Below are 12,710 nucleotides of genomic sequence, written 5' to 3'. Positions count from 1 at the left end.
CTCTTGTAGCCGGCAATAAAAAAGATACTCATCGCCTTGATTTCTGCTGCCCACTCGGTGAGTGCAAGCGTAGTACGATGTTATCTCGTTGAATACTCCCAGAATAGAGAGCGATTCGCCAGCCTGGACATCTTAAGCAACACGCGATCAGAGAGCACAATTCGCTATGCCCGTTTTCCCATATAGCCGACTTCAATGTGCTTTCTTTTTTTTCTGCGTCAGACGCCACCCTTTCGTGAGGCTACGTAGACTGGCAGCGAAAACAGCGGCGAAGAGATGAGGCGTAACCGCTCTCCCACAGCGACCCACCCGTCCACGTACGAGCGTCTGCATATTCTTCCAGAGAAACTGCAAGGGCAGCGTAATTAGGTGGCCCATCCACTGTGGACCCCCCCCCCCCCCCACACACACACACACATAAACAGACACACACTCAAAGAAGCCGGCCACGGTTTCGGCCTATGGGCTCGTTTCTGAGCTGGAATGCTACCCGACCGGACGGCCGGCCGACAAAAGCAGAAAGAGACAAAGAAATAGGCGAATATTAAGAAAGCGCGCGTCGGACCCGAAGAAGGGAGGAATCGCCGCCGCTGCTGCTGCAGCAGGAAGAAGTGTGTCAAGATCGGGCCCGTCTGGTGGGGAGGGATGGGGCGCAGTTTTTCCTGCTCGCGCGGCCGTTTACGTGTGCGCCGGACTGAGCTCCTCGGCAGTCACCGGCGGGCGCGCAGGCAGCCAGACACACACGCGGGTGCAGCGCCCTACGGGCGGGGCACTTCGCTGGCTTCGACGGTGCCGCCGTGTCTCTGGAATCTCGGTCACCCTCCGAGCCAATATTGGCATGTCTGCGCGGGTCTTGCCCCGAAACCTCGGTCGGTCCCCTCCCCCTGCTCTCTCGAATTAGCGCTCCGAGGCATAGATACCTTGGACCACTCACACCATAGCTTTGTCACCGTGCCGCCCAAAAAGCTACTCTAAAAGGCACTCTGCAAGTTCCACAAGGTCGCTTAGAGTCGTTCGGCCAGCGAGAACGACTTTTTCTATTGATCTCCACTAACTCGCGGGCTGAGAAAACTTTACAACTGTATGAGGTAATGAGGCGCAGCTTCTGCTTAGGAAGTGCGGAATCCAAGGGACTTACTTCTGGGCTATGTTGTGCGGCTCGTTGTGCACAACCAGCGTTTTTAGTTTCTTGAAAGGGACAGCAGCTCTAGTGCTCACACCTCCGAAAAGCAGGACTTCCAGGGATGTTTTAAGTGCCCTCACTGAGCCCCTTAGCATCAAAACCCTGTGGACTCCTTACTTTTGATAAGGGTTACATATGAAGATCTTCGTGGTGTACGTTTGCTTCCATTTTTATTTATTTATTCACAAACCCTAAAGGCCCCTTTCAGGCATTACATGGGGGGGGGGGGGGGGGGCGGGTACAGTTGCATATAAACAATACTCTACACATAGCTCTACAAGTAACACAAATCTAGAACAACAGTCGAAATGGGGAAAAAAAGTACAGAAAATTCGAAGTTGAGCATATGCAGGAATCGAGCCTTCCTAATGAGAATTTATTTGTAAAAAACACTTTAGTTTTTGCACAAAGGCGTCATAATTTAAGGTGAAGACAATATCACCCGGCAACTTGTTCCAGTGGTGAACGGCAAGAAACAGTGGTGTATGACTAAAGAGATGGGTACGTGCAAACATGGGTTCGATCATTAATTCTGATAAATGGGCAAGTTGGTATGCGTTCATTTTGAAACAGCGCAATAAAGAGAGAGAGAGAGAGGGGGGGGGGAGGGGGGGCGTTTAACTCTCTGAGAGATACACGGGTGCGCGTACTTCGCGAGGGTGTGTGACATATTTAATGTTGTCCTGTATTCAAGCATACCAATTAGCCGACGCGAGCATAAGTTCACACGCACAAAGTTGTTCTTACCAGACAGGAGTAGCGTTTAGTAGAGCTCGAAATTTGGTGCATAAGGCGCCAGTATCCGCGGCTGATCAACACAAACATTAAATGAAGTGGAATGACCCTGGGCGACTCGACATGATAATCACTTCGTTTCCCATAATGGCTTTTTCTCTACAAAGTGCGAATTCTGTGTCACCTTTCTTAATTGAAAACGGGGTAGCTGAGACCTACATTGAATGGTGAAGGAAACTCAAGAGTTTCACGTCATGGGAAGTTGTCACCGGCCACACTGGCAGGGAACGGGGCATCTGAAAAGCAATTTTTACAAGACTGAAGGAAATGACTGACAGGAACGACATACAAGGGAAGCGCCACAATGGTAAAAACTGAGTTTTGGTTCGTACACAAGTGTATCGTACTTTTCCCTACGTAAGCGGCGTCATTCCATCCGTTAGCTTTGTCGCATTAGTGCGAGAAAACTGAAAACTCCCGCGTTTACCTCCTGTCCAATAACATTGGGCTATGAGAAAATGTGGCCCAGGCAGTAGGCGCTGTTCACTAATTGGCGGTGAATAGTCAGGCAGTGTTTTTTTGTTCTTACTGAGAAGAGTCGGTCAAAATGAATTTACAGCACGATCAAACCGAACGATTAAGAGTTTACACTCCTTTCCATAAGCGCAAATGCTAAACCGCCACGGAGCTCCTTGCTGTAAACACCGTTCGTACCAGTGTGGGAGGTCTCAAATGCATGATCCACTTTTTCGAACTATTTTTTTCGAAAAACTTTATTTTCCGACAAAATATTTCTCTAACACCCCCTACCACCCCCCGTCCCCTCTTTCACTGTCTTTCATTCCTCTTTTCAGCTTTCTCTTCTTTTGAAAGCGGGAACAGCTCGTAAGTATTTATGGGCTAAGTTGCTTTCCTCAGAAGAATTGTCAGAGTGGCAGTGTCGATTACCCGACATGTAATCGCAGGATGACAGTGCAGAGAGAAAGGATTTCTCTGATTGATTAAAGTGATTGTCACTGCGCGGTTTTCATACAAGCGTTGAAATTAAGAGTGCCATCAGACAATTCACGCAGAATTAACCGTCAGTGAATTGTCTGAGCGAAGATCTACCAGCGCCCCATGTGGTGGCGCTCGGCTAACTACACGTCTGATCACAAGTATCGCACAACATACCTCGTTCTCTCGTAGAAATAGATTAAATAATAATAAAAATAAATACCTGAACCGCGCCCAGGCAGCCGGAACTCGATGGAGACCAAATGCAAAATCGACGTGAAAACGCACATGTGTTGTGCAAAGTCAGCGCGCGCTAATTGGCCATAGCGTGCGTGCAGATCTGGGGCATGAAGTTCCACATACCATACCGTACGATACCATACCATACCATACGCCATGTCATGCAGGCCACACCATACCCTACATACACTATACCATACGTCACGCCAGACCATACCGTACGACACCCTGCATGCGCCATACCATACTATGCCCCACCATTTTATACCACATCATACCGCATACCGTACCCTACATGCGCCATACCATACGCCATGTCAGAACATACCATACCACGCCATCCCCTGCATACGCAGTATCATACCACACCATACCATACCTTGGAGGAATTAATGGATTAATCAATCGGTTAAATCGTGAATCAACCAGTTTCACGGAGCGGTTTTTCAATGACTGCTGAGCACTAATGAGTTTGCGGATTCGATCCCAGCCTTTGAGGCCACATTTATCCGGAACCCTCCACTACGGCGTTCCGCATAGCCCACAATGTTTTGGAAGCAATCAAAGAGACAATGAAGGAAATTTAAAATATTTTGAATGTTTATTTAAGTATATATTCACTTAGTTGGGAGCATATTATTGGTAATCACTTATAGGAACAGATCTAGAGTGGATTCCAAAAGTGTGAAAATGTAAGGGTCGGCAGATAGAGCGGATGAGTATACAGGAAGTTTATCGGAATATGGTGGCCGTAGCTGCCGCAGGGCGCAGTGAACTTAGATCACTTAGAGAGCTAGGCCTTAGTCCTGCAGTGGAAGCAACTGTGCTGATGAAGTTCCTGCTTATGATGGCAATTTAGTTTCAGTAAAATCTGCAAGAAAGCCTTATGTGGGGATTGGAGCAAAGAGTTGCCGGCGGGTAGTTTGATCGGGCCCGAAAACCTGTCACAGCAGCATGAACCGTGGGCGTACAGGAAAGCCGAGAAAACGCTTTTGTAACCGAGGGCTTACGCATTGAAGAACAGAAGAAAAGATACTTCGTGATTTAAAATAAATAAAACACTCTTTCTTAAGCTGAGCTGCGTTGAGTACCGCTGTCATGAAGGTGAGTGAAAAAAAAATCGGAGTGGACACTTAAACTCCGCCTTAGGAGCATGACGTGATAGCTTTAAAGGATCAATGCCCATATATGCGGAAATTGGTCATGATCTCATAAACATTCATGGATCCCTGGGAGTCCTCATACCATTCCTGGCTCAATAGTACAGCGGTTAAGCGATGCGCCACTGCCCTGCAGTGGCAGGTGCTGCCAAAGGTGGGGCTTGTGATAACCATGTTGCTCTTCTCGAGCAACCTCCCGCGACCAATCGTTAATTTGCCTGCCACTTGCCATTGTGGTCGGTTTGCTCACAATCCGGTGAGTAGGTTGTGATGACACCGCAAGGTCGTGTGACGTAGGTGGCCCACTTAGTTTGCTTTTCCGGCGATTTTTCACTCACAACGCCGACGACGATGGCAGATTTTCTGCAGAAGGTGAGCCTTAAGGCTATCGCGTTAAAGAAGGAGCCAATGAAACGACATAGAAAAGGATGACGTTATCTGAAACTACAGTACATTTTAAAGGAGCATAGTCACCTAATTTTCGTGGCATGTTTTCTTCTAATGAAGCGGCAGACTCTACTACGCAAGAATCACCATGTGATATCCGCCTATGACCTTTAATTTATTTATAATTGAATTTTTCCTGTCGTGCTGTCCCGGTTTCGGTTTCAATTGCCGAACGATGGCTGTGACGTCAAAGAGAGCTTTTGTGTCACGTGAGGCATGGAATAACGTCCATATAATCGCTGCTTCATCGTTTTAATTTACTGCAGTGCTGAAGCCAGCGTTCCTCAAGTGCTTAAATGACGAGTGCGGAAGCAGCGATTATATTACAGTTTTTTTTCATGTCTCAAATGACCTATAAGTACACGTTGACGTCACAGTCCTCAATGGGCTTTTGAAACCGAAACCGAAAGAGCACGAGAAAGAAATGCGATTAGAAATTTAGTGGCCATAGGAGAACACCAGGTGGTAATCCATGTATAATAATCTCTTACGCGTCATTTCAAACAAACAAGAAACACGCACCCAAAAGTTAGGTGTCTATAATCCTTTATATGAATCTTCCGTTTGTTTTCAAACAGTTGTTTCCACAACAACCTTAGTTGCGTTTCGTGCGAGTTCAGGAGCATTTCTGTAGGGGAAAAGCGATTTGAATGAGTCTGTGTTTTATTCCTCAGCGTTGTAAATGCGATTGCTGGCGCCATCCATGCATTCTTTGAATAGTGTTGACGGGTGGGTTCCGCCTATTATTTACACTTGTACTTTATTCTTTTTTGTGGATTACCTAGCAATGGTCGCTGGCTGAATCAAAATAACAGGGGATTAATTATTATGCAATTCAAGTATTGCTGGTGAGAGGCAATAAAGTCTCGTGCTGTCTTCTCCATTACAGCATTTGGTAAACGAATTAGTTTTGGAGAGCTTTCGATGAGGCTGGAAGTGTCTCATACAGTGCCTTCTTCTGCAATACAGTGTCCGCTTCAGGGCGCTAATGAATTCTACATTAGCTAGTCGTTCTACAGTATTCATCAGAATTAAATTTCATCATAATTATCATCATCACCCCAGCTATGTTCACTGCAGTGCAAAAGTGTGCCATAAACCACCAATATCAGTTGCGGCCGATCTTTGCCCGCAGATTTCTTCATTGCCTCTGCGCACATGATTACCTGCCGTCCGCTGCTTCTTGCTACATTTACCTTCTTTTGAAATCCACTCCATTACCTTAAGGGGACATCGTTATCCTTTTTCCGGCATTGTTTGTCATGCCCATGCCCATTTTCAGCTGTAGACACGTGTTTGTTTCCCTTACACACCCAGTTCAGTTCAGTGCACATCAGGGCGAACACTTAAACTCTTGTCTTATCCTTGTTCTCCGCCGCAGTTACCGGCGCTGTTGGCGGCGCTCTGGCTGCCGGTGGCATTGGCCCTGGTGGCCGCTGGTGGCGACAAGACCGCGAAGCCGGCCGCCTCCGCCCCTCAGGGAGCGACCCGTTCCCGCCGTGGCGCCATGGACGAGCTGCAGTCGCAGATCCGCTGGGAGTACGGCGGCTGGCGGCCCATCATGCCCGGAAGCCCCTTTTTCTTCGTGAAGACCAGCCGCGCCGTGGCGCTGGACGGCAGCGCGTCGGCGCATGCGCCCGTCCGGATGCGCGCGCCGATTGGCCTCAGGGAGGACTCCAAGGTACGCATGCGCGCCTCGACCCTGAACCCAACTCTTGCACCTTGAATCCAACTCTTGCACCTTGAACCCAACTCTTGCACCTTGAACCCAACTCTTGCACCTTGAACACAACTCTTGCACCTTGAACCCAACTCTTGCACCTTGAACCCAACTCTTGCCCCTTGAACCCAACTCTTGCACCATGAACCCAACTCTTGCACCATGAACCCAACTCTTGCACCATGAACCCAACTCTTGCACCATGAACCCAACTCTTGCACCATGAACCCAACTCTTGCACCTTGAACCCAACTCTTGCACCATGAACCCAACTCTTGCACCATGAACCCAACTCCTGCACCATGAACCCAACTCTAGCACCTTGAACCCAACTCTTGCACATTGAACCCAACTCTCACCTTGAACCCAACTCTCTCAGCACCGCGGCCAGCCGACTTACAAGTTGGTCGCTTTCTCCACCATCATGGTGCCGTGGCGCCATGTTGATGAACCATGCGCTGCACATACACAGTATCGATTTCAAGCCTATTTCGTTTATCCCTACCTGCTCTAATGGGCCCTTTGGAATCTACTCTTCGGCCACATCAGGGCGCTCGTGACATCAACCGCGAACTCTTAAGCATAACTTTGCCCAGCACATGGTGACCATGACATCATGACACTTTGACTTAATCTTGGTGGGCCATGAATGACACAACCACAGTACAGTCGTCCATACACCTTTCCAGAGCGCTCGGATGGCGCACCGGGGAGCACACCTGCGTCATTTAAGAGCGGTTTCTTCTCTCAGACCCTTCTTTATTCCTTCCCATGCGGCGCTGTTCAGGTGTCAGCCGAGATGTGAGGCAGGGACTGCGCCATTTCCTTTCCCCAAAAACAAACTTTCAATTTTTTTTTCAAGGTTGCGTCATTGCCAGCGTACACGGTCAGATGCGCGCACATGCGTCAAGCTCACGTTGCGGTGAGCTCTGCGCACTGTCCAAAGAAGTGTAATCGCGCAGGGCCCTTTCTGAAGCTCGCATGAAGCACCCGCATTAAGCCGGTTGAAAAATATCATTTTCGTACTGGAAAATGATATTCGTTAACTTCCGCTCCAGTGCAGTGCCACGCGCCCCACCGTCCCTCCCAAATAAAACAAAAAAAAATAGAGTTTCCCTTCGAAGGCGTTCAGCTCTCTTCAAGTGGATGTTAAAAGTATAACTTTAAAAATTCATCTTGCTGGAGGGTTCCTCCAAACCAATTGGCGCAACTATTATATCGCAGGGGATATATACACGCTCGGTCACAAAGTAACAGTTCAGTACATTGACGCCATGCGTATAAATAGGCCAGTCTTTCACCCTTGTCACCTGACAACATATTCGTTGTCTTGAGTAGACAAAAAGAACCGTGACTCGCAGAGGCACCACAGGGGCATGTGCGCACGTGTATAAGCTCGCCGCGTTTCTTGCATTTCTGTCTTGCATTCATTTTCAACAGCAACAAAAAAATACACTGCTTTGCGTCCTGAATTCTAGGCTGGTCACGCATCTGCCCATCTTTCCTTTTTCTTTTTGCTCTCTCTCTCTCTTTCTTGCCTGTCATGCAGACAGACCTGGTTGCCCTATTCGAGCGTTTTACACGGAAACTCCGGCACCGACGCAGACTAGCAAGCACGCGTGACAACTGGTTGCGCACTGAGCGCAGCGCTTCCTCTTTCCGAGCGTAAAATTTTCGTGACGGAAGCCTGCGTGAGAGGCCCGTAGAAAAGCGAGCGTGAGCTTCGTGTACCGGGTTAAAAAGTGTAGCTGGAGCAGGACGCACGCGTACACCGCAGGCGCCGACACACGTCCACACCGGCGGCCGTGTTTAACGCCGCAAAGAAGAGCGACGACACGCTCAGGCTTAGCCGAGTGCCTCTGCGTGCTGGCGGCTGTCGTCACGGTGACAAAATTCGGGCACCTCTTTGCACAGTGCGCCGCCGTAAGAACGCTTCCTGGTGTCCAGCCACAGTGCGACGGCGGCACGACCCGAAAATTAGCGGCGCCTGCGGCACACACGCGCACGCCGGAAATACGGCGCCCGGATACCTGTCCGCCCATTCGGGACAAAGTATAGCTGGCTCGTAGGGGCCCCAGATTAGCAGCGGCCGCCTTTACACCCCGATATAAACGTCCAGCACTTCCTGGCCGTCATTAACGCTGTCCATAGGCAATTCGATAACAGCTGGCAATTAGCAATGTATGACCTAAAATGAGAAAATTACGCTTTATTTTTCTTTCCATACTGTAAGTGTGCAACTCTTAGAAAAAATAAGCACTGTGCTTATACCGTGGCCTTTAAATTACAGCCAATAAACGTCGTCTTCTATATTACTTTTTTTTACCGCAAAAACCCTTCGCAGGAGGATTTGAAGGCGGAGGCTTCCAGTGCTTTGGAAAGAGTCGCCGAGTCCCAGTCAATAGCTCGCCAGGTCCCGATGGGCCTCCCGGCTATCAGCGGCGGAGCTGGTTGCTGCGATTTCCAGCCCGTATTGTACGTCAAGCATCAGTCGAACTCCGGTCCTGTGGGCAAAGGTTCGAACCCGGCCTGGTACGCCGCGAGGCCCGAGACCAACCTGGCGGGAGACGACGACGAAGACGTCTACCAGAAGGACGCCGCCAAGCCCGAAGGGGAAGACATGAAGTCGAGTGGCTCGCAGATCGTGCACGGAAGTCCCATAGGAGACGAGAGACCCCAGCTGCCGCACCAGCTTCTTCAGGACGCTCCAGAAGGCCACGGACCATCGCCATTGGGGCTTGAGAGTGTGCTCAGCAAACTGCCGGTCTCTATCCAGCCCGTCCTCCAGGGCCAGGGAGAGCACTTCATGTCGGCACTGGCTGGTCTGGACGGCAGCATCCAGCCGTCCAACCTCGAACAGCTACTGCAGCACGTGCACGCGTCCGGCGGAGTGGCCCCGGACGTGGAACGTCTTATTGCTGCCATGGTGAACTCAGCTCAGGGAGCGCAGGGTCACGGCCCTGAATTGCCAGGGCACGATGCCCACCAAGGGGAGGTGCCAGGCCTGCCCCCTGGCGTCCCGCTCGCCCACCCGGGGCCCGGAGGTCAGTACGGTGAGCACCCAACGGCTCCACCATACATCCCACGCCCCGACAAGAATATTTTTCGCTGGTACCCCAAACCAAGGGCTACAGCGCCACCGCCACACAAGCCGACTTATAAGGATGCACCCAAGAAGGCTGGGGGCATGAACACGCAGGGCAAGAACTTCCAGCTAGGCGGCGGAGGCATGAATAACGAGCAGGTCCTTGTTCAGAACGCACTGCACGCTATGCAGAACGTGCAACATCAAGTGATGGGCGCCACACCCGTCCACTTGGCTCTCGTTCACGGTCCCATCTTGGGAGGAAACGGCGGCCACGCACCCCACGCAAGCCCGCTGCAGCAGCTCGAAGCGCCACCGTTGGCGCACCATTTCACAGGCTTGGACGCTGACGTCGCCCACGCAGACAGCCAGCAGCACTTCGTTACTGCCCGGCCTCACGATGCTCCCAACTACGACAGGCAAGCGCCCAGGAGGCCTCCACAGCCTCTGCCACCGCCTCCACCACCTCCGCCGCCACACCAGCAGCATCCTCCTCCGCTGAATCCAGAACACCACCACCAGCCACCGCCGCAACACCAGCAGTACAGCCAGAATCCAGTGCATCCGCAACATCAACAGCACCAGCAACATCCAGTCCCTTACCCAGGATACCAGGAGCACACTATCAGCGCGGAAATAGTCCGAGGACGCCCGCAGGGTGACTATGATCCAAGGCAACCTCCAAGAATCCACGTTGAAGACGTTCCGGCCGACGTCCTAGCGACGGGCATCCATCCGAGCGGCCACCCAATACGCGTGGACGGCATCAACCTCAACATAATTACACCATCGCAGCACGAGCCTCCGCCTTTCCCTCCAAGACAACTTCCGGCTACAACGTCTGCCCCATCCCCTGCCCCTGTGTTCACCCACTACCACAGGCCTGAAGACGTACCGAGCGCACCTTTCTTCCAGCATCAGCACCACCAAGACCCCGCTCACGACAGCCCCCAACAAAGCGATTACAACGGCAGTGGTGACGCTAACAGGAACAAGAACCACTACTATGACCACTCCACTTATAATCACGATGAGCGCAAACAGGAAAGCCAGAACCATGGAGATCCTGTCTACCAGGAAAGCCAGAAGGAGGGGCATCTTCAAGAAAAGGCTCCAGAGGAAGATAGTAAGGAACCCTCAAGGGAAGAATCAGGCCACAGCTCGGACTCTGAGACGGAGGAGAGTGACTACGAGCAATACACAGATGAGGTTACAGAGACCTCTGCTCCCGACACAAAGCCGACCAGCGAGGCACCTCATCAAGAACAGAAGGAGAAGACCAGCCAGAGAGGAGCGATTCACTTCCATCCGATACGCACGCAGGCCGCCCAGAAGGAAGAAGAAGAAAAAGCCCAACTCTATCACGCTTACTACGCGCCGGCCCAGCACAAGCCGCCTCCAGGTTACGTGCGGATGACCGTGGAGGAATTCAACAGGCTCTTCAAGGACGCCGAAATCCAGTTCATCGGTTCCGAAAGCGACCTCAGCAAGAAACTGTCAGGGAAGACAACACAAAGCAAGGTCCAGTATTCGCAGGCGGAAGATAAGGATTCTCAGACATCGACTGTCAAGATTGAAACGGTCGGATCTCAAGCGGAAGACAAGAAGAAAGTAGCGGTAAAAACATCCGTGTCTGTGAGCACGAGTACGAGTACGGGCGACAAGCACACCTACCATTCCTTCATCCAGCCGAGGGAGAACGCTGGTCGAGCAGTCAGCGACTCTACACTGGCTAGTCTGCAAGCCACAACGCGCAAGTATCTCAAGACGACCACCACGAACAAGCCCACCACATCAGAGAACAAAGACAGCTCCAATTCGCCCCCTAACCTTTTCGGTGCCAGACTCAAAATGCCCAGGACACAACAGAAAAGCCAGTCTTGATCCGGGTAGACACGAATGACATAGGCCCTTCTGCACTGCAAGACAAAAAATAGTCGGCCTGTCAGGCCGGTTTTTGTCGCCTTGTACAACGCTGCGTACAAGACCGCAAGTACAACACCAACGAGGCAACGAAGAGTTCACTGTTCAACGAAAGAAGAGAGTGAACTTAACACAATGCCATCAGGGAGGTCATGCTGTATCCACGAATCGACAAAACGCGTCGCGAATGCCGTTTATTTTGATATGTTCAACTTTAAAACCGAGCAGAAACGAGGAGAAAACGGAGAGGCTCGAAGTTACCCTCGCTTTGAGTCGGTCCAGCGAGGCACTGCAGGAACGCCGAGCGAAGCAGCACGCATGAAACGGTAAGGCACATGAAACACGAGGAATACGCGCAGCGACAGACAGCATGACCAGTGCCGTTGGCTCGCAGCGTGGGACGAATGATCAATTCGCGTGTGCGTAGTGCGTGTGTGTTTGCCTGGTGCTTCTTGTGATTCCCTACCATCAGCATTAGTCTGCGTGAATGTATTGTAGCCCCCGTCGGAGAGAGGAAAGCGCGATGTGGGACAGAACGTTTCGTGCCGCCGGATTTCGACTGAGAGCGCATCTACTTTGTTCCGCCGTTTGTTCAACTGCAGTCCAACGAACTTATTTATTTTTAACTCGGAACTAACCGGTAAAGATTGCGAGTGTGAGTGAAATTGAATGAAACAGCAGCGTTTGGATTCCGATCAGTACGACGTCGAGACCTGTCAGCAGCGAGCGCCAAATGGCGCACCTTGTACATAGTGTAATTCAGTCCAGTAAAGCTGAGTGTATGCAGTTTATCGAACAATGAGCCATGTTTTCGATGCAAGAGAAGCAAGCCTGCACGCATTCAGGTAAGTCAACATCTACAGTGCGTATAGAGAGAAGGCAGGGGCTAAGATGATTGAAATGGCCAGAAATGGTAAGTTGTCGAGGGCGAAGTCGTCCTCTTCGACGGGATGGCAGGTGCCTTTATGTGCGCTGTTCATGGCGGTGGTGACGTGCTACAAGAAAATGCAGAAAAAAATGATATACCGGGAGCGAACACCTTCAAAGATTCCTCAAAATATGGTGGTCTAAACAGAAATTATTTTCTATAGAACACTGTCAGCCGTGGAGTACGTAAGCAATTTTAAAAATTACTCTCGTGTGGTTAACTCACTGATTCCGTATTTAATTAGCACAGTGTGGGGATCAGGATCAAAGCTGAAATCATAGCCGCGGACAAGA

At 50.7% G+C, this 12,710-nt stretch overlaps 1 protein-coding gene across 1 annotated transcript in view; it reads left to right on the top strand.

Annotated features, from left to right (window-relative positions):
* Nucleotides 1–12,283, top strand: part of LOC144130336 (uncharacterized) — a 28,856-nt gene extending 16,573 nt beyond the window's left edge. Inside the window, exons 2-3 of the mRNA XM_077664267.1 lie at nucleotides 6,143–6,442; nucleotides 8,826–12,283. Of these exons, the coding sequence (XP_077520393.1) occupies nucleotides 6,143–6,442; nucleotides 8,826–11,450 (2,925 nt within the window). The 3' untranslated portion in view covers nucleotides 11,451–12,283. The remainder of the gene's footprint in view (nucleotides 1–6,142; nucleotides 6,443–8,825) is intronic.
* Nucleotides 12,284–12,710: the final 427 nt, after the last annotated feature.

This window comes from Amblyomma americanum, chromosome 4, assembly GCF_052857255.1.
Source record: "Amblyomma americanum isolate KBUSLIRL-KWMA chromosome 4, ASM5285725v1, whole genome shotgun sequence".
Classification (NCBI taxonomy): domain Eukaryota; kingdom Metazoa; phylum Arthropoda; class Arachnida; order Ixodida; family Ixodidae; genus Amblyomma; species Amblyomma americanum.
Note: the sequence above shows the minus strand (reverse complement) of the source record. Positions and strands in the feature narration are given on the sequence as shown.